At 43.1% G+C, this 21,600-nt stretch overlaps 1 protein-coding gene across 1 annotated transcript in view; it reads left to right on the top strand.

Annotated features, from left to right (window-relative positions):
- Positions 1-5,369: 5,369 nt before the first annotated feature.
- mettl22 (methyltransferase 22, Kin17 lysine) overlaps positions 5,370-21,600 on the top strand; it is a 39,184-nt gene continuing 22,953 nt past the window's right edge. Inside the window, exons 1-2 of the mRNA XM_080009653.1 lie at positions 5,370-5,383; positions 9,593-9,749. Coding sequence (XP_079865779.1) covers positions 9,644-9,749 — 106 coding nt within the window. The 5' untranslated portion in view covers positions 5,370-5,383; positions 9,593-9,643. The remainder of the gene's footprint in view (positions 5,384-9,592; positions 9,750-21,600) is intronic.

The raw sequence follows: 21,600 nt of genomic DNA, 5'->3' as shown, positions 1-21,600 counted from the left end.
AGCATCTCTTCCAAGGAGGTTAAAATGTGTTTGGTGGGATATCAGTACAGAGAAGGTGATAATCAGATCTTTATATTTATAGGAACTGGTCTGAATGTCGGTATCAACTGCTTCGTCCCTGAGAATCCTACTGTCTTGAAAAATTGTCCCAATCTGGGGAGGTGCACGGCATCATTAGGTCCCACACAGGTGTATGCAGCTCCTGAGTCTGCCATTGCCTGCATGGGGTTTTCTGCCAAGTGTACCTGCAGCACCTCCACCTCTGCACACACATCAATGTCAAATGTTCCTTCCACTGGCCATGGGGTAGGGTGACAGCTAATTGTCGCTTTGTCATCATCTGCTGTTTTGAAGACTGCATAATGTAATGGGGCAAACATCAGATAGATTAGTACACTATTCTTATGCACATGAAAACATTACATTTACCACCGTAACACAGAGCATTACGTTTTAGGAATAATTTAGTTTCAGTTAGTTAGCTCGGTAGGAATTAGGTTAGCTATTATGTTCGGTTTAGTAGCTCTTGAATAACAAAAAAAAAAAAAGATACAGTGTATGTGCTATCACAGTAAGCTCACAAATCCATTATACTAAGGTGATGTTCGAAAATGTTTTAAAATAATGATAAAATTGTCTTAATATCATCATTTTACTTACTCTCCAAAACCGTGCTAATTAAATTTTACCATATTTTATGTTACATTGCTGATGGATAAGGTAACTTTGCTTTAACAGCAGTTTTGGCAGAGAGAGACGATTCTGAGTTTACCCTGTTAAAGCAAGCCGGAAGTTCCAAGGTTTGGAATTTACCAATGAAAACGTGTTCAGATTGACCAATCACAGCTTGGTGTCGACACGCCTACTTGTGTTGACACGCCCATTTATGTCGACACGCCTACACTCCAGCGCCATGTTTGTCAGCTACAAGCTGAAACATCCTTTCAGGACACCACCGTTCTTCGACAAAGTTTCTGTAAATGTTTCCAATCATCAACACTGTGTACAGAAATACAAAACTCAAGGCATTTGGATGCTAATTTTGTACGTAAATAAAATAATTATTTAAATACGGAGGTAGATTGATTGATACATATCTATTGTAAATCTGAGCACACCTTTGCATTGTTGTTTTACCTGTTTACATTAAATGTCTGAATTCAGAAATCTCAGCGCAAACAATCACAGCTCGCACTGTTTGAAATTAATTTTGTACTCTGTCAACATAGAACAGTACTACACTTTCATATTGTGCAAATATGTGACTCATTTGGTGGCTTTCGACTTTTTTCCCCGCATCATTTGAAAGTGGAAAATCAAAGCTTCCAAACAATGTGTCACTTGTGTAAATCAAGCAAATATTTTTAAGGCTATGACTTGTTAATGACAAGGGTGTGGCAAACCGTGTTTCTGAGATAATGACCTTCAAAGTTTCCCCCACACTTGGTTCATTCAGCTAGCTCCCAGAATGCAAATGGTGTTGGCGGACAAACAAAGCTACATGGCTACTTAAGATACTGCTGAATCGGGCAATCACTGCTTTGTTCTTGTGTTTTGAAGGAATGTTGAACAGCGTCATCAACACACAACTATTTTTGTTTTTAAAAAATATTTTATTTAACAGTAAGAATATACATGTTTTATAAAAGTGGTATTGTTTTGGAGTTTAAAAGTATGGAAAACAGAACAAAATGTAGAGTCTATCAATAATATGGAACATCGGAAAATCTGAAATCTGAAAATCTTCCAATCACCAATCTCAACAGACTTCATCACGTCATCAACTTCTTCCATTGTAACAAAAACGGACGTATCGTTGGTCTCCTCCGGTGGCTCTTGAAATATTCCATTTCATCGTCACATTCAGGTTGAAACCCGCTGTTTGAAATGTTCTCCAAGGCCGGGATCATATCAGATTCAGCAGTGCTGTCGTTCGCAGCGTCGCTGTTGGAGAACTGACTATAATCGCGAAAATGAAGTCCAGTACGCGCTGCTTACACTGATTTGGATCTATCGCATTGGTCAGATTAAGGTCCGCAATAGGATTTAGATCTTCCTTCCCCCGCTTCTGGTCATCCATTACAACAGAGGGAAATTAAAGTTTTCACAGACAAGTGAAACCGGATCCTTGTCTTGTTTACGGAAGCGACGTCGGTGACGTCAGGATTTCTTCTCCTATGGTAGACGTTGGTACATGCCCCCTCCACAATGATGTCTCCGTGTGTGTATAAAAGTAGTACAATTAAAAGGTTGAACTCTATCAAAACGGTTTCACATTGTGACTTCACATCACATGGAATATGAATGAATGATCTTCACCTGGACGGTCGCTTGCCTGATCAGTGGCAACCCCCTGTGCGCTGACCACATGTATCAGGAATGTTGTCTCTCTCTGGAATAGATGGCACTTTTTCAGGTTAAGCCTGAAAAAGGCTGCCATTCGACAGGCCCCGGCCTGTCAAATGGCAGCGAAAACCTCCTGCAAGTTGGCCAAGGCCCCCTCGAAACTGTTGGGATGTGCCAGCAGGTCATCCAGGTACACCACACAGCGATTGCGGGGAACGGCTGCCAGGACCCTCTCCATCAACCTCTCGATCGTGGCTGGTGCGTTACAGAGTCCAAATGGCATGAGTCAGAACTTGCCCTTGCCTGATGGTGAACGCCGTCTTTGGCCAGGCCTCTGCTGCCACATCCACATGCCAGTAGCCACTGCGTAAATCCAGAGAGCTGGATTGTAATCCAGGGTGTTGTCAATGCGGGGCAGTGGGTAGGAGTATTCGTCGTTAGAGCATTCAGACGCCTATAGTCCACGCAGAGCCTCCAGCTGTCATCCTTCTTTCTCACCATAATGGCTGGTGCTGCCAACGCGCTGGCTCAATCTGAAGGCTCAATCCCTCCCGCAGCAGCCATCCTCCGCTACAGGACACTTGGCCAGGTGGGACCGTAGGCAGCTGGGTTGGGATGAGCCAGTGTCAATGGCATGCTCGAACAACCCCGTCTGTATGCACTCCTCATCCTTGGCGGCGTAGAGGTCGACGTTGTAGTCGAGGAGATCCTTTAGCTTCTGATGCTGTTGGCGATTGAGTCACTCACGGCTACGTTCCCACAGCTCCTGGACTACCGCGTAGGTCTCAGGTAGAGGGAAGGGAGGTAGGCGGCGTAAGGGACACCCTGGGTTTTGGCGGCGATGTAGAGGGCCCCTTGGTGGCTGGTGGCGACGTAGAGTGGCTCGCAGTGACGTGGAGGGCCGCTTGGTGGCTGACAGGGGTGTCGAGGACCCTCTGGTGGCTGGTGTGGCTCGGGCAGCAGCTGTCCACCGGTGGTCTCGCTGAGTCCTCCTCCTTGGGCCCGGGTGAAGCACTACGGTCTCCGAGCCAATGGTGAGCGTAGTCCGGGACAGGTCGACCTGGGCGCCCCAACAGGTCAGCGAGTCATGTATGTGGGTTAACCAGAATTCTTGCACCATCTCCTGGTCTCCAACGTGAATCCACACTGGTTTCGTGCCCTTCATACTTCATACTTCATACACCTCCAATTTTCCCTCTGCCACAGTCCTCATCTGGACAGCAGTAGGGGTCCACAGGCTGAAGAGGGTACCCCCCCGGTGCCCTGCAGGATTCCTGGATGGACAAGGGTAATGTTGGACCCAGTGTCCACAAGGGCTTGGCAAACCTGGCCATCGAGTTCACAGTCCACGTAGAGGCCCCTGGTGTGGCCAGTCACAGTGATAGCAGTGGTTGGTGGCCTGTGGTGGTCGTCGCTGGGGCTGGGGGACTGGGGGTGGCACCCAGCAGACAGGCTCTCGGTTGTCGTCCTCCGGCTTGCTGCCCTCACAGTTTCCTGCTCTGATGCGTGGTTGGGACAAGGGACAAGGTTTTGGTGGGGTGGCTCAGTCGCCAAAGATCATCTCAGCCCCCTCCACCTCCTGTAGTGCCTCGTCTAGCGACCAGGGCGCAGCGAGGTGCACATGCTGGTGTAGGCGCTCCAGTCACAGTGTCCGCAGGAAGGTGTGCAGGGAGAGGTCCTCCAGGTCTTCTGCGCTGAACTGTGGGGAACTGCACATCTGCTGCTTTCCTTCCTGCCAATAGCAGCTGGCCGGCAGCGCACTGCTCTGCTGGTGCAAGGTCAGAGCCAGACCTGCAGAGCCATTCCCTCCAGTGCCAAGGCCAGGAGGATGGCGGCACGGTACAGCCTCGTCTCCCCGTCGGCTGTACCGTGCTGCAAGCCGTAGCTGGGCGAGATAGGGCTCCCATGGCCATTGGTTGACGGAACCCCAGGTGTAGGTGTCGCTCAAGGATTTTCAATAGGCAGTTGGCAGTGTTGCAGTTTGTCTCTCAATTTATTTGTTCCATATGCCAATTCTGACACAAATGAATTCAGTCAAGACAGAGCATCCTTTTATAAGCCAGTACCTGCTTCCCATACCCCACACGACCAGCAGGAGCAGATTCCATTTATTTTCACAGACAACAATAACATATAAAACCCCTGAGGCCATAACTGGCTACGTCAGTCAACGTCACGGTCCTGTCCTAGTCAACAACAACAGTCAATTCAGTCTGAGTCACCCCCAATACAAACAACATAGCCCAACACCAAACAGAATGTCCCCAACGACTGAAAACCAGAACAAATATCCAAATTTGCTGATATTGTCTGAGTGACACTGTGTCAGTGCAATTTGTCTGTGGAAATAGGAAGTTCTAATTCTAATTTGAAATCAAACGCAACACAGCTCATATATGACATTTTATAGGGCTTTTATAGGACTTTAATTTCATATATATATATATATATACACACATACATACACACACACACACACACACACACACACACACACACACACACACACACACACACACACACACACACACACACATATGTGTACAGTGGTACCTCGACTTATGACTGCATCTACTTACGACTAATCCAAGATACGAGTAGCGATAGTCGCGAAAATTTGTATCGACTTGTGACCGACTGCTCCAAGACTGTGGAAATTTGCAATTGCCATGTCGGCGGCCAGTCAGCAGTCAGTCAGCAGTCAGTCAGCGGGCGACTTACATCGTGTGCGCACGTAGTTCGTGGCTTATCTGTATTTTTTTCATATTTACTGTGTTTGTGCTGTGTATTTTGTTTATTTTCAGCCTTCATGATTTCATAAATCACATGGGAAAAATTGCTTCGACATACGACTGTCTTAAGATGCGGCCATTATCATAGAACGAATTGCAGTTGTAAGTCGAGGTACGACTGTATATATATTTTTGATATGTTTGCAACGCCAAGCCACAAGAACGGAACTTTATCTCGCGCGAGTGGATGTTCCCCTTTTCTAACCCGAACAAAATAACACGTCGCACAACCCTGTGACAGGCGGGTGGGTACCTGTGACTGTGCATGCGGACGTTACATTTTTCTCGAATGTTTTCAACGGCGACTTTTGATCAAAGAACATAAGTAGGATCGTGTCGTGTGCTTTTCCTTTTTTTACCTCAGCGTTTCGTAATATACTCAATGAAATGATTCCACATCGTCGAATTCAAGGGTTGAGCGTTTCAGACCCGAGTGGACATTTAAAAATAACCAAAGCGAGCAATAACTGAGGTACACGCATGCGCACACGATACACAAACACGAACTAACCCGTAACTAGTAATGCACCTTTAAAGTTCATAAATCGAAGACACTTTAAGCGGTGCAAAGTACATTATACGGTCCCTTCTATAGGAATAAGTGTTATCAGCAAAGTCGGTAGAGGAGAGTAAACGAGGCTAGAGATCCTTATGATATAGACAGGTCAGTGCAAGTGGCTTCCAGGTGTTGAGGCAAAAATCAATTTTATGCTTAGTTTTTGGATTTAACCTGCACTAAGGTAAACACATATACATTGTGTGTTGTGGCAATTTAGGTGTAGTCATAGCTTGGGGTAGAACCTCTTGCTAAACCTGCTTGTAGAGTCAGATGGTAATAGTGTAGGAACAGGCTGTGGCCGTGGTCTCTAATCATTTTCTGGGCTTTCTTCCTACACCTCTGGGTGTAGAGCTTCTGCAGGGATGGAAGCTCAGTCCTAGTGCTGTGCTGTCTGTAGAGCCATGTGCTCTACAGAGGGTAGTGGCAGTGAATCTGTAGAAGTAAGAAGACAAAAGAGTCACTGTTTTGCCGTTTTGAGCAACAGGGCTGGTGTGGTGAATGTAGGTCAGGTCCTCGCTGATTTTTGCGCTGAGGGAACCTGAAGCTGCTGATTCTCCACTACTGTCCCTTCTGCTACTTCCTGTCCACTCCACTATCTGCTCCTTTACAACCATGTCCTCCCCCGTATTGCTTCCTGTAGTCCACCATCATCTCTTTAGCCCTTCTGTTGTTGAGATGGAGGTTGTTTTCCTGAGGCTGACACCATGCTGTCAGGGTTCTCACCTCATCTCAAGATTCAAGAGTTTTATTTGTCACATACATATACATACATTCATACATATATGAAGTGAAATGTCTTTGCAATGCCCCCGGAGATTATGCACAATAGTTACTAAACCGAACCTAATAGCTAACCTAATTCCTGCCTAGCTAACTAAATCAAAATAGCTGATTACTGAAACGTAATGCAGTTACTGAATAGAATTATATAAATAAAAGTAAATTAAAATTAAATAAGACTCAAAAAGATAATCAAAGTGGGGCCACAAACTTGAAGTGAAGGGAATAGAGTTATGTATATGGGATAGGCTATTTGTATATATAGATATGTGCAGTCAGGTGCATGTGAATTAATAGAGTATGGAGATATGAAGAGTCATTATGCCTTGCGGGAAGAAACTCCATCTCAGTCTCTCTGTCCTCGCTGTGTGACTCGAACGCCTATTCAGGAAGCTGCAAACAGTAGGCTGACCTCTTGTCAGAGATGTCGGAGGAGGCCTATGATGGTGCTGTCAACATCATAGGCAAAATTTGACTATGGTGTCAGAGCTGTGTGGCCACGCATGAACTGGGAGTATCGGAGATGGCTCAGCAGCCCTCGGGGCTCTGGTGTTCCAGTGCTACTTGTTATGCAAAGGTAGACAAACAGCGTGAACTGTGATTCTGAAAAGTGTGACTCAAATTTTGATCTCTTAAATGATAATAATAATAATACCCTTTATTTGTACATCACCTTTCATACATGACAATCAACTCAAAGTGCTTCACATTAATAGAAGGCCATCAAATAGTAACAATAATAGCAGAGCTAACAAGAAAAATGCATTTCCAAAGTAGAATAACTAAAAAATATATTTTAATAATTAAATAAATTAAAAACTGCATCTCGAGTCGATTATGCACATTTTAGTATTTTTTGTATTTTAAGAGCTTATAGAGCTTATTTTGCGTAATCACCGGGTGTCATGACATTTCACTGCATATATGTATGACCGTATGTATATGTATGTGACAAATCATCTCTTGAATTTGAACTTGAATGAAGAAGAAAGCTAATAAAAGTAGATATACAAAATTGCATTAAAAGAAAAATATCTGACAAGCAAAATGCATTTCATAAATAAGGTAATTATTATAATTCCTCAGCAAAGTATTTTCCTATTTCAAGGGAGTCTTTGATTTTACTTTCATGATAACAAGCTTGTTAAATACAGTGATCGAGACGAACAACTTCTTAATTTCCCGTTCTCTCTCAGATTGCGATGAAATGTATACTCTCATATCAAAGTTATCTTGTTTTAAATTTCCAGGAAAGACTTCAACGTAGTAAATGTCTTTTAATAATTTCCAAATAGGCTCCGACACCTGGAGGCCGATTAGTAAATCCTCACCATTAAAGTATCTTGGATTTTACTGTCGGACAACAATAAGCTTGTTAAATCAGCAATCAAGATGAACCATTTAACACAATCATTTGGTTCTCCTGTTGGAATGGGATCTCCAAACTTTTTATGAGTGAAATATAAATCAATTACAGGATAAGAATATGCAACTAAAAGAAAAAGTACAAAATTGCATTAAAAGATCAAATAAAATAAAAAAAAATTAAAAATTGCGTTTAAAGATCAATTTAAAAACAACTAAGAACACTAATTGAGCACCTACAGAGTCTGCCTCTCTAATATTCTTTTGTAGGTTGTTCCATGGTTTGGGAACATAGCTAAGGTGTGCACTTCTTACAAGCAGTAGAAGACCTGAGGGCTCGAGATGGAATGAAGAAGACCAGTGATTCTGTAATTTCGAGCTTTGTTACAAGTAAAAGGACTTAAAATAAATTCTAAAGGAAACTCAGGAGCCAATGCAGTGTAGCTAAAATTGGAGCTCGGGCAGGGTGTCGGTCGGTCGCTGGGGGCCGGGATCCGGGCCTGCTGTCCGTGCCTTGCACCCGCGGCACGGTTCTGTGCCTGCGGCTGCGTCTTGTGCCTGCACCTTGGGTTGGTTGTATATGTGCGCCCCTGGGGTGCGGAGGGTCTCCTCGTGCTCCCTGGGACTGGCTAATGCTCCTCGGGGCTGGTTGTGGGGGTTTCTCCACAGCCCTCTGGCTTCCCTGGGGGCCCGGGAGTCTTCTGTGGCCGCAGGGCAGGGTGCTTGGGGCTTTCCTGCAGCCGTAGGGTGTCTACAAGGCTGCGGAGTTCAGAGTCTACTGCTTGAAGGCGCCTCAACATAATACTGACCTTCTACACCAGTACCAATGGGGATAAGTCATGTACACTCACTGGTGGACATCTTACACACACACACACACACACACACACACACACACACACACACACAGCAAATTTGAGCTCTTGGGTATATGATCGTCCAAGGGAGGCCTTAACTACTGATGACAAAGGAAATGATCTGTTCAATGTAAAGCTAAATAAGTGGAGTGAGCAAAGATTAGATTCTACAGTAGCCTGCAGAAAGGTTTTCTCACACACACACACACACACACACAGTACAGGCGGTCCCATCACACACGCACACACCACCACACCTCCTTCGAGCGCACCTCAGCACCCTCCTGGTTGCATTCCTCTCCTTTCCTCCCTCATTTACTGCTATAACTATGACAGGAAGAGGCCACGTAAACAGTTGTAGTTCCAGTTTTCCTGGAGCTAATTAACTGTTTTTCAATACATGTTGTCGTCCAGTGTTTATGTTTTTGTGTAAATGTTGTTTATTTCTATGTTTATTTGTCTCACCTGTGGTGATTCTCCCCCTCTTGGAGTAGTGATCAGTTGTTTATAGACTCAAACATGATAAACAGAGGACCCCACAGTCCAAGTGTGGTTTCTTCAACAGCGGTTTCACAACAGCAGTTTTAAGTCTCAAGTGATGTATTAACGATTTTCAAAGCAGAGCACTATTTACAACTGCCGTCGCATTTAGGACATAGATTATGCCATAATCATAATTTATGACACCTTTATGACATAGATTATCTAAATTTAAGTAGATCACAATGAGATTAATAATCGGGTTTTGTTCATTTCATTTTCTAATGCCAGAATGAACCCTGATGAGTACCCGATTAACTAAGGCTGCCTATACTGAAAAGCACTATTCAATCAACCCACATCGGCCTATTTTTATTAATGTTGGGTTTCGTGTCTCTGCCTATTCTCCACAGGTATCCAAAAGCGTGTCACCATACCTGTCCTTGGGTCATGCCGGACAAGCTATGGACCGCATAGTTTTTCATCACGACACGGTGCTGTCAGATGTACACCTGCTGCTGCCCAACACATGCCACCTTATGGCACGCCTAAACCGCGTAGGACAGCCAGGTACTTACATTAAAACTCTAGTGTGTTTGATCATGTTTATTTGTGAACACTAGTCTATATATCGGTCTAACTCCCTTGTGATGCAGTTTTTGACCTTTTAGCACTATATTGACAAATTGGAAGGTGAGAACATGTGATTGCTTTGAAACTAGGCTTGGGCGATGGTACATCGCAATTCTACAATTCTATCGGGGGGGGGGGTTTCTTTGCGTGTGTGCAAAGAAAACTGGAATGGGAGTCAGGAATTGGCACACCCGCACGCACGGTGCACATGCGCACCGCTGTCTGGAGGAGAAAAAAAAAATAATAATAATTCCACACCAATTCTCTGATACCTCTTTTCCACTCCGGATGTTGGCTTGTAAATAGACAGGAATATCGGTGTGTCATTCAATTATTTCATATCAAATTTAGAATCCAAAATCAGAATTTATTGTGGAAGTTACAGCGGAAATGTACATTATGCTAAACTGGCATTCTGTACACATGCTGTGTAACAGGCATTGGTAGTTCATCCTTGGATTTATCCCTAACCCTGGTCTTAATCTGAGGTAGGGCTTTGGCCTTAACTTGTTTGTGTTGACCACACCCCCGGCATTTATTAGAGGCCGGGGTTTTAAAATATTGGAGGAAATATGGTATCTCAAACATATGAATTACCTTATCTTCTAAACCTTACAACCTTACACTGCTATTATGTACATTATCACCTCATATTTATATGTGTGTGTGTGTGGGGGGGGGGACGGTGTTTGACCCACCGTCAAAAACCTGCATTACCTTTCTGGAAGGAAAATTATATTTTTTTGGATTCGTGTTCCTTTGTGTTTTTATTTTATCTCAACAGATTTTCAAAACTGAGTTTGATTTATAGATAGAAGAAAAGTTTTGAACCTTGGAGTTATATATTCCTGTTAGATTACATGGGGAAACACAGTTCACTTACCGAGACGCTGAATCGCGGAAACGATCGATCGGTTCCGCGATTCCACGGTGTGAGCGTTTCCTTTAAAGCGACTGTCCAGGTGTAAATCATGCCTCCATATTCCATGTGATGTGAAGTCACAATGTGAAACTGTTTTGATAGAGTTCAACCTTTAAATCGTACTACTTTCTCACACACACACACACACACACACACAGCCTCACAGACACACACACACAGACACACACGCACACACACTCTATTGTGTAGGGGTCGTGTACCAACGAAGAAGTAATGCTGACGTCACTTCTATAAACAAGACGAGGATCCTTCGGTTTCACTTGTCTGTGAAAACTTTAATCTCCGTGTTGTTATAGATTATGAGAAGGAGGTGGCGGAACATCTAAATCATATCGTGGACCTTAATCTGACCAGTGCGATGGATCCAAGTCAGTGTAAGCAGTCCGTACTGGGCTTCATTTTCCGCGATGATAGTCATTTCTCTGACAGCGATGGTGAATCTGATATCCCAGACTTGGAGAACATTTCAAACAGCGGATTTCAACCTGAATGTGACTATGAAACAGAATATTTTCAAGAACCACCGGAGGAGACCAATGATACACCCATTGTTGTTACAACGGAAGAAGTTGATGACGTGATGAGGTCTGTTGAGGCTGGTGATGCAGATTATGAAGTAGCAATGGACAAGATTCTCAAGTTTACCCGCAAATGCAGCCAGGGGCCAAAAGAAAATGAAAAGAGGCAGCTCCTAAGAGGCTCTCAGAGTGTAACTAGGGTAGGGTTGGGGTTGGCCCACAAAGAAACTCTAAGGACTTTGAGGATATTTGACAATACGCACATTTATATATTAAATGACACACCAAGGCTGATATACAGAGACTCATATTATTGATAGACTCTACATTTTATTGTGTTGTCCACACTTTAAGCAGCAGAGAAAAAAAAGTGTCATTTAAGCTTGAAGACCAAAGGGAGGAGGCGTGAAGAAGGGGGAAAGTAGAGCAGATCTGGGAGGAAAGTGGGTTCACAGTGGAGTCAATATGCCATGGCAATTAAGGGAATAGAGAAAATGGCGGTTCATTCGTCAGGGTTGTTTCTCACACAGGGAGAGGCGGGCTTGAGGTCTCAAAACAAACAAATTGACGTTTGCAGTATTGGTGTAACGGAACGTAGTTGATCCATGATCCGTACGGATCGCCCCCCCACGGTTCAGCACGCATGTGAACCGCGGATCAATTGCAAAATTTAACATCATGGTGAAAAACAGAAGCCCGAGACGCAGGAGCCAGAGCTCAGCTGGAGCGCAACTTTTGCCTTCTAAAAGTTTAAAGATAAAGTGTGCTCCAATTCAATAAAATAATTCAATTTAAACACAGATCATCAATACTATTATATAATTATATAACCCAGAATCACGATTGTGGTGGCCACCTGCGCGAGCGCCTCATGTCGATTACGCGCATTTAGTATTTTTAGTATCTAGGGCTTATTGTGCGTAATCACCGGGTGTCATGATTTCACTGCTTATATGTATGTATGACCATATGTATATGTAGCTGACAAATAACCTCTTGAATCTTGAACTTTTAAACCTTGTGGTCGCCTGTGTGAGAGCCTTGTGTCGATTACCTACATTTTAGTATTATTACAGCTTATTGTGCGCAATCTCCTGGTGCGTTGCAATGACATTTCACTGCATATATGTATGAATGTATGTACTATATATGAATGTGACAAATAAGCCTCTTGAATCAATACGCAAGTTGCTTTACATTTTGAACCACTGCTCCCCTTCCACAAATGCAGCATGGGGGCGTTCCCAGGCACCCGCACAAAATTACGTCATCGAGGGGGATATCATTACAGCCAAGATCAGAGCACGGACCTGACAGGGTCCCTGCATGGGTCAGCCACGCCCCAATCACGGATCTGCCTATGCCCTGTCATGTTCCAGCTGCACTCTTCAAGTGGCTCCTACTGAATGTAATTATGCCGTAGTAGCTCACATGTGATGCGATCAGCCTCATTAGGAGACGGCCACAGTGTGAATAACTGATGGAGTAATTTAGCTGCAATTTTCCGCCCCCACTCCACTTGAGGAGTGGGGGCGGAGAGAGCAGAAATCCCGCGCTCTTAATCGATCAGAGTGGGGGATCAGTTTCAGAACATGGTATCAATGTATGTATATGTATGTGACAAATAAACCTCTTGAATCTTGAATCTTGAATCTTGGTAAACTGTACTTACACCGTTTCAATGCTCAGATTTTTCCTCAAAATATTTCCTAAGGTTGGCAGGTCTGCAAACTTCTAACCTTCAAAATGAAGGTTAGAAGGTTAGAAATGCCTCTTTTCCTCTTGCCTGACAGCTCCATCTTCAGCATCCTTCTCCCAATGTAACGCTCATCTCTCCTACACACATGTCCAAACCATCTCAATCTCGCCTCCCTCACTTTTCGACCAAACTGTCCAACCGTGGCTGTCCCTCTAATGTACTCATTCTTAGTCCTGTCTGTCCTTGTCACTCCCAATGAAAATCTCAACATCCTCAACTCTGCTATCTCCAGTTCAGCCACCTGCCTTTTTGTCAGTGCCACTGAACACTCTTCTCCACCCACTCCACCCTGCCTGTACTCTCTTCTTCACCTCTTTCCCGCACTCTCCGCTGCTTTGGATGGTCAACCCCAAGTACTTGAACTCATCCGCCTTCTCCACCTCCACTCCTTGCATTCTCAGCTTTTCGCCGCCCTCCCTCCCATTCAGGCACATGTATTCTGTCTTACTCCTGCTGACCTTCATCCCTCTTCTCTCTAATGCATGCCTCCACTTCTCCAGGCTTTCCTCAACCTGCTCCCTATTCTTCTACAGATCACAATGTCATCCGCGAACATCATAGTCCACGCAGACTCCTGCCTGATTTAATCTGTTAACCTGTCCATCACCATTGCAAACAAGAAAGGGCTCAGAGCTGATCCTTGATGCAATCCCACCTCCACTTTGAATGCCTTCATCAGGCCTACTGCACACCTTACTACTGTCTGACTGCCCTCATACATATCCTGTACCACTCTTACGTACTTCTTTGCCACCCCCGACTTCCTCATGCAATACCACACTTCCTCTCTTGGCACCCTATCATATGCTTTCTCTAAATCCACAAAGACCCAGTGCAACTCCCTCTGGCCATCCCTGTACTTTTCCATCAGCATTCTTAAAGCAAACATTGCATCTGTAGTACTCTTTCCTGGCATGAAACCATACTGCTGCTTGCTGATCCCCACCTCTCCTCTTAACCTAGCCTCCACTACCCTTTCCCATAGCTTCATGCTGTGGCTAATCAACTTTATTCCCCTGTAATTACTACAGCTCTGTACATCTCCCTTATTCTTGAAGATGGGTACACTTCTTCTCCACTCCTCCGGCATCCTCTCCCTTTCCAGGATGGTGTTAAACAGTCTGGTTAGGAACGCCACCGCCATCGCACCTAAACATTACCATGCTTCCCCAGGTATGTCATCTGGGCCAACTGCCTTTCCACTCTTCATCTTCTTTAATGCTGTTCTCACCTCATCCTTGTCCTCCATCCTAATTTGCTGCACTTCTTGATCCACTATCCCCACATCATCCACTCTTCTCTCCCTCTCATTTTCTTCATTCATCAACTCTTCAAAGTACTCCTTCCACCTTCTCAACACACTCTCCTCACTAGTCAGCACATTCCCATCATTATCCTTCATCACCCTAACCTACTGTACAACCTTTCTAGCTTGGTCCCTTTGTCTTGCCAATCTGTAAAAGTCCTTTTCTCCTTCCTTACTGTCCAACCTCTCATACAACTCGTCGAATGCCTTTTCCTTTGCCACTTCTCTCTTCGCCTTGCGCCACATTCGCTTGTACTCCTGTCTACTTTCTTTGTCTCTCTGACTATCCCAATTCTTCTTCGCCAACCTCTTCTGCTCTATGCTCTCCTGTACTTCCTCATTCCACCACCAATAGTCCTTGTCTTCCTGCATGATACACCGAGTGCCTTCTTGGCCTTCTCCCTCACCACTTCTGCAGTTGTTTCCCAGTCATCTGGTAACTGTTCATTCCCACCTATTGCCTTTTTCAACTTCCACCATTTTATCATTGGCTTTTTTTTCCACTCTCTTCCTCTTCTTGGCCTCATTGGAGTCATCCTACAGACCACAATCCGATGCTGCCTAGCAACACACTCCCCTACCACCACTTTGCAGTCACAAATCTCTTTCAGATTGCACCTCCTGCATAAGATATAGACTACCTGTGTGCACCTTCCTCCACTCTTGCAGGTCACCCTGTGTTCCTCCCTCTTCTTGAAATGCGCATTCACAACAGCCAATTCCATCCTTTTAGTGAAATCCACCACCATCTGTCCTTCCATATTCCTCTCCTTGACACCATACCTACCCATCACCTTCTCGTCACCTATGTCTCTGATCCCTTTGCCAAAATGCCCATTGAGATCTGCTCCAATGACCACTCTCTCCCTTGGGGACGCTCTCCACCACTACATCCAACTCACTAAAGAATTCTTCTTTCTCTTCCTTCTCACACCCAACTTGGGGAGCATATGCACTGACCACATTCATTATCACCCCATCAATTTCCACCTTCATGCTCATCACTCTTTCTGACACTCTCGTCTCCTCCAAAACACTCTTGACATCCCTACCCCATTTGTCTTGCCATCCTTTCCTTGGTAGAACAGTTTGTAGCCGGCACCGATACTCCTGGCCTTACTCCCCTTCCACCTGGTCTCTTGTACACATAGTACATCTACCTCCCTTCTCTCCATCATGTCAGCCAGCTCTCTCTCTTTACCCTTCATAGTGCCAACATTCAAAGTTCCTACTCTCAACTCTACTCTCCTACCCTTCTTCCTCTCCTGCTGTCTCCGGACACACCTTCCCCATTTTCTTCTTCTTCGGCCGACAGTAGCACAATTTCCACTGGCACCTTGTTGGCTAACGGCACCAGTGGCGGTTGTTGTTTACCTGGGCCTCGACCGATCCGGTATGGAAATTAGATTTGTTGTCCACATGTTTGATTTGGCATGGTTTTTACGCCGGATGCCCTTCATAGTATGAACGTATGTATATGTATGTGACAAATAAACCTCTTGAATCTTGGTAAACTATACTACACCATTTTAATGCTCAGATTTTTCCTGGCAGATTACTTTTTTTTTTTTTTTTTTTTTTTTTATCTGCCAGATTGGCGATTTAATTGTCAAGAGAACCGAAATTGGCGATTTAACTGTCCAATCCACCCAAGCCTATTAGAAACCATTTCTCGTAAGACTAATGCTTAATTCCAAGACTAAAAACATGCGCTGCATCGATTTTTCTGTTGCAAATGATGCCATGCATCACACAATATTATTGTTTTGCATTTTTCCCCCATTCCGAGTGTTATCAACGTTGGCTTGGTTGTTACCAGCATGGTGAAATATCTTCCTCCAATAAATGAGTTATTGCTGGTAACTTGTGTTATAACTTAATACAACACAGAACGTAGAATTTATTTTAGCAAATTGGCAATTGTTTTACAATTTTTAATATTCCTAATACAGTATATCTGGTTTGTTTTCGTATGTTGCTTGTCCTTAAATCAATATTTACCAATTCATAATTCTTAAAATGACCAGGAACTTTAATTTCACCTTCATTAGTTGTACTTTTTATTCGGCATTTCAGCAATATGCAATGGGAATGTCTTCTCAATTTCTTTTTGGTTATTTTTATTGATTCTCACCAAACAATTTCAGGTGAAGGGATTTTTAAAAGAAGACCAGACAGAATATTGGCAAAAATATCTGAAATCCTCGAACTCTTGGTGAAACATCTTTTTAGATTCTTTGCTACATCTGGTTTCATTCGGGTTCTTTAAAGCACACTATATAACTTTTTCTTTTTTTTTACCTTAAAATAACAGCATCACACTGATGACTGTACACTGATTTGTTATATAGAGAATGGCCTCTCTTTTAGTCTAGGAAAATTGGAACAGCGATTTGGCACGTGGTCTCTTCAGGAGAGGTCAAAGCAGGTGATGGTGATGTGTGTGTGCCTGTGAGGAGGCTGCCTGCCTGTGCGTGTGTGTGTGTGTTTGTGTGTGTGATTCTGCGCTGTTTGAAATGGCGATCTAATGTAGCTTGGATAACAATGCAGACCCTATATTTTTATTGTCATTACTAGCTAAATGATGACACAAAAGCACGTCTATTGCCATTGTAGTCATGGCTGAGTTCTCACCTCTGCTGTTTTGCATTTCGAGGTGGTCCAGATGACAACAGCTGCTTGCAGTTGTAAAATCCATTGGTCTATCATTGAAGTGGCCGTATACTGCACAATGTGTGTCCTGAACCGTCTTTGGTCTCTTTCACAGTTAGTTCATAGTTATCTTCAAGTGGAGAATGAAGAGAGTTGTTTTAAAAACCTACTATCACCTGCATGTACATGTACCTGCATGATTGCAATTATTGTAATTACCACAAACCAGAGATGTTACTTATTTCAAGACTGATTAAACATACATTTGGAGAGATTTTATTGTGTACCACCTCTTTCAAACCAAGAAAGCACACCCATTAGAAAGCACACCCATTAGAAAGCACACCCATTAGAAAGCACACCCATGGAAAGCACACCCATGGAAAGCACACCCATTAGAAAGCACACCCATTAGAAAGCACACCCATTAGAAAGCACACCCATTAGAAAGCACACCCATTAGAAAGCACACCCATTAGAAAGCACACCCATGGAAAGCACACCCATGGAAAGCACACCCATTAGAAAGCACACCCATTAGAAAGCACACCCATTAGAAAGCACACCCATTAGAAAGCACACCCATTAGAAAGCACACCCATTAGAAAGCACACCCATGGAAAGCACACCCATTAGAAAGCACACCCATTAGAAAGCACACCCATTAGAAAGCACACCCATTAGAAAGCACACCCATTAGAAAGCACACCCATTAGAAAGCACACCCATTAGAAAGCACACCCATTAGAAAGCACACCCATTAGAAAGCACACCCATTAGAAAGCACACCCATTAGAAAGCACACCCATTAGAAAGCACACCCATGGAAAGATTTTTTCGGAGGCCAATAATAGCAGTGATTCTCAAAATGGAATACATCAAAGGCACATCAAAGCATCCATCAGATGTCGGGATGGAATAAAACTGTGAATCAAAGGGAAACTCTTTGGATACATTCTATTGATGCTTTAAATCAGTTGTTCTCAAACTTTTTGAACCAAATATCACTTTTATGACAGATAGAAGCACCTATAAGCCTCCTCCTCCCTACCCGCCAAAGAAATGAAATAACAAAATCATGCCTCTCTAATTGGCTTCTATATAAAGTTGGATATTTGAATACTTGAATACATTCTTGAAAATATAATATGGAAATATTTGTCCTTTCAGCCATGATATAATGTTAGATTTGGAAGCTTCTTGAGAACTACGAACTTAGTGCTACAATGTCTGGGATCAGAATGTGGCTTCTGAACAAGTGTAATTTGTGTGGCCTTTGTCAATGTAAATTGGCTACCTGAACTGCACATATAAAAACATTGTTTACATTTTACTTTATTTATATTTTACTTTATTTTAAATGTAAAACCTGAGAATTATGATAAAAAAAAGTATGTCACAACATATCCTCTCTATTATACAATTTGCCCTTAATGATATTAGGTCTTTGAAACATTCATTGTTTTTACAATAAAACATATGCATTGAAACAAAAGTCAAAAACAAAACCTAGTCAAACTATGGAAAAAAAAAATAGAGACACAGAATCGGACAATAGGAGAATAACAAAACAAAGCAAACCTAAGCACTTTGAATATATACCCAATACTGCATTTAATTCCCTCTATTAGAGTAGTAAATACTCAATTATTACACTACTTTTTTGCCATACCCTTTAAAATATCTCCTAAATCACTATTACTTGATCAAGCTATCTATTTATTTATCACAGAGTCAAATTTGCAAGTGTCTTACAATCTATAGGATTCTGATTTGTCAAATTCTATGTTAACCCCCCACCAAATTTTCAAGGATTGTAAACAGAGTTGAACACATCATTCCCAGAGGGTTTTTAGGTTATTAGTAGATTATGATACCATTTAATGGCTCTAGGTGTTGGACTTTGTTATTTGATGTACCATCCTCCAAGACTCCCCACCAAAAGCTATTTTATCGATAGTTTAAGGGACTGTGGCAGTTCGGCCTACCACATGCGTTTCCAGGGCCCTCCGGCACAGAGACACAGAAGACAATGGGTTGTGGACACCAGTTTATTGTAGAGAGGGGGCTAGGTGGAATTAGCCAGGAGCAGATCAAACATGTAATGACAGGGCTCCTATCCTGAGTGTGTGTGTGTGTGTCTGCTCGTTAGCCCAACCAATGAGCAACAAGTATGCAGCCACCCTGACCCAATCACCTAGAGCAGACCTGGGCATTTTACGGCCCACAGGCCAAATCCGGCCCTTTGGGAATCCCTGTCCGGCCTGCGTGAGGTCAATCGTAAATTAGAACATAAATGAAACAGTATTTATGCTGTGCATGCAATACAACTATGTTGCTTTTATTTTGAAAAGCGTTTTTTTTTTTTTTTGCGTAAGGGCACGCATGCGTTGGTTCACAGCTACAAGTGATGCTGGCCAGCTATCCCTCAAAATATCAGCTCACGCCAAAAAAAGAAAAATTGATGCAGAATGCCGTGTTTTGAACAAGACATTGACTGCTAAAAATGTATTTACAGAAGTCAAAAGGTAAATCCGTGTGCATAGTTTGTGGTAGACAGTTCGCTGTGTTCGAGGATTATAATTTGAATCGCCACTACGTGACCAAACACGAGGAGAAATACAAGAACTTGTCTGACCAAGAGCACGCAAGGGAGTCCGATGCTTTGCTGGCTAAGCTGCAAAACCAACAAGGACCTTTTACTAAACTTTACACATCCAGAGATGCAGTTGTCAAGACAAGTTATGTCATATCCCACAAAATCGCTAGAAAAAGTAAAACGTTTTCTGACGGACAGTTTATTATGGACTGTTTGTTGGACTCTGCAGTACTAATATGCCAGGAGAAAACGGGAGCATTTGAGAACGTGACCCTCTCCCGACGAAATCTGGAGCTTCAGCTGAAGAACAGAGCGGTCAACTTTGACTATTTTTCCCTGGCTTTGGATGAGCGCTGCGATGTACGTGACACTGCCCCGCTACTCATCTTCTTACGTGGGATAATTACAGACTTTAAAATCACGGAGGAGCTGGCAGCCATGCAGTCAATGAAAGGGACAACAACTGGGAGTAATTTGTTCACGGAGTTAAATGCATGTTTGGACAAGTTAGGACTGAAATGGGACAAGCTGGAAGGTGTGACAACAGATGGTTGTCCAAATCTGACGGAGAAAAATGTTGGACTTTTGAAGAGAATGCAGGATAAAGTGACAGAAATAACCCTGAGCAGATATTGACATTTTTGCATTGTATTATACATCAGGAGGTGTTGTGTAAGTCAGTGTTAAAAATTAACCATGTTGTTGATGTTGTAACTAAAATAGTTAACTTCATCAGGGCAAGAGCATTGAATCACAGACAGTTTGTTGCACTTTTGGAGGAAAATGAGACTGAAGATTTTGACATAAGCTACCACACAGCTATCAGGTGGCTCAGCCTAGGAAAAGTGCTGAAAAGTGTCTGGGACCTGAGAGAAGAGATTCACGAGTTCTGTGAAAAGAAAGCATCCCACAGCTTTCAGATGCAGACTGGATGGCAGACCTTGGTTTTGCTGTAGTTGTGACTGCACTAATGAATGAACTAAATGTCAAACTGCAATGCAAGGGCCTTTTTGTGCATGTAATGTACAGCGCAGTGAAGGCTTTCATGAGAAAGTTGCAGGACAACATTCTCACCTACTTGCCAACACTGAAGGAAGCCACACCATCAGCTGATCACCTCCACAGGTACTCAACCATGTTAGAAGCACTGCATGGTGAGTTTTCAAGGCGATTTCAAGACTTTAAAACAGTTGACAGTGAAATGCACATTGTTTCTTCTCCCTTCACCTGCAGTGTGGATAATGCACCCAGTGATGTTTAGATGGAACTCATTGACCTGCAGTCTGACACATTTCTGGCAGAGCACTTAAGATCAGTCTCACTGCTTGGTTTTTACTCTTCCCTCAAAGAGGAGAACTTCCCACACATGAAGAGACATGCTCAGAAGATTCTAGTCCTCTTTGGATCTACCTATGTATGTGAACAGACATTCTCAATGATGAAGTTCAACAAATCCAGATACAGATCCTCTATCACCTCTGATCACGTCTCAGCTGTCCTTCCCATATCCACCTCAGACATTCAGCCAGATTTCAATGCACTTGTTCAAGCCCAAGACGGACTGGATTTGACCGAAGAAGTAAAATGAACCAAAAAACATTAAAAGCACTTATTGCTTTTTGTATCAAGTTGACCACTTGCTTATCTTTAACATACTGCAAAACACTTTTTCAGTGTTTGTGAAGATTAACATGTTAAAAAAAAAACTAAACACTGATGTAATGATTGTTTTTGTTTTTACTGTTTATTACTTCTGTAGGAGTATTTTCCTATTTGACCTATACCACTATTTCATATATTTATATACATTTTTACAGAATATCCTTATTCTTCTGATTACCAGTAGCAGCTAATCAAAATATATAATTTGCTGCTTTTTACAATGGGAGAAAATTTATATTGAGCAGAATGAAGTTATTGTTGGTTCGGCCCTCCAACACAGCTCAGGTTTCTCATGTGGCCCCTTGTAAAAATTAATTGCCCACCACTGACCTAGAGCCAGGTCAGACGT

This window comes from Zeus faber (genome assembly GCF_960531495.2).
Source record: "Zeus faber genome assembly, chromosome: 11".
In the NCBI taxonomy this organism is placed as follows: domain Eukaryota; kingdom Metazoa; phylum Chordata; class Actinopteri; order Zeiformes; family Zeidae; genus Zeus; species Zeus faber.
Note: the sequence above shows the minus strand (reverse complement) of the source record. Positions and strands in the feature narration are given on the sequence as shown.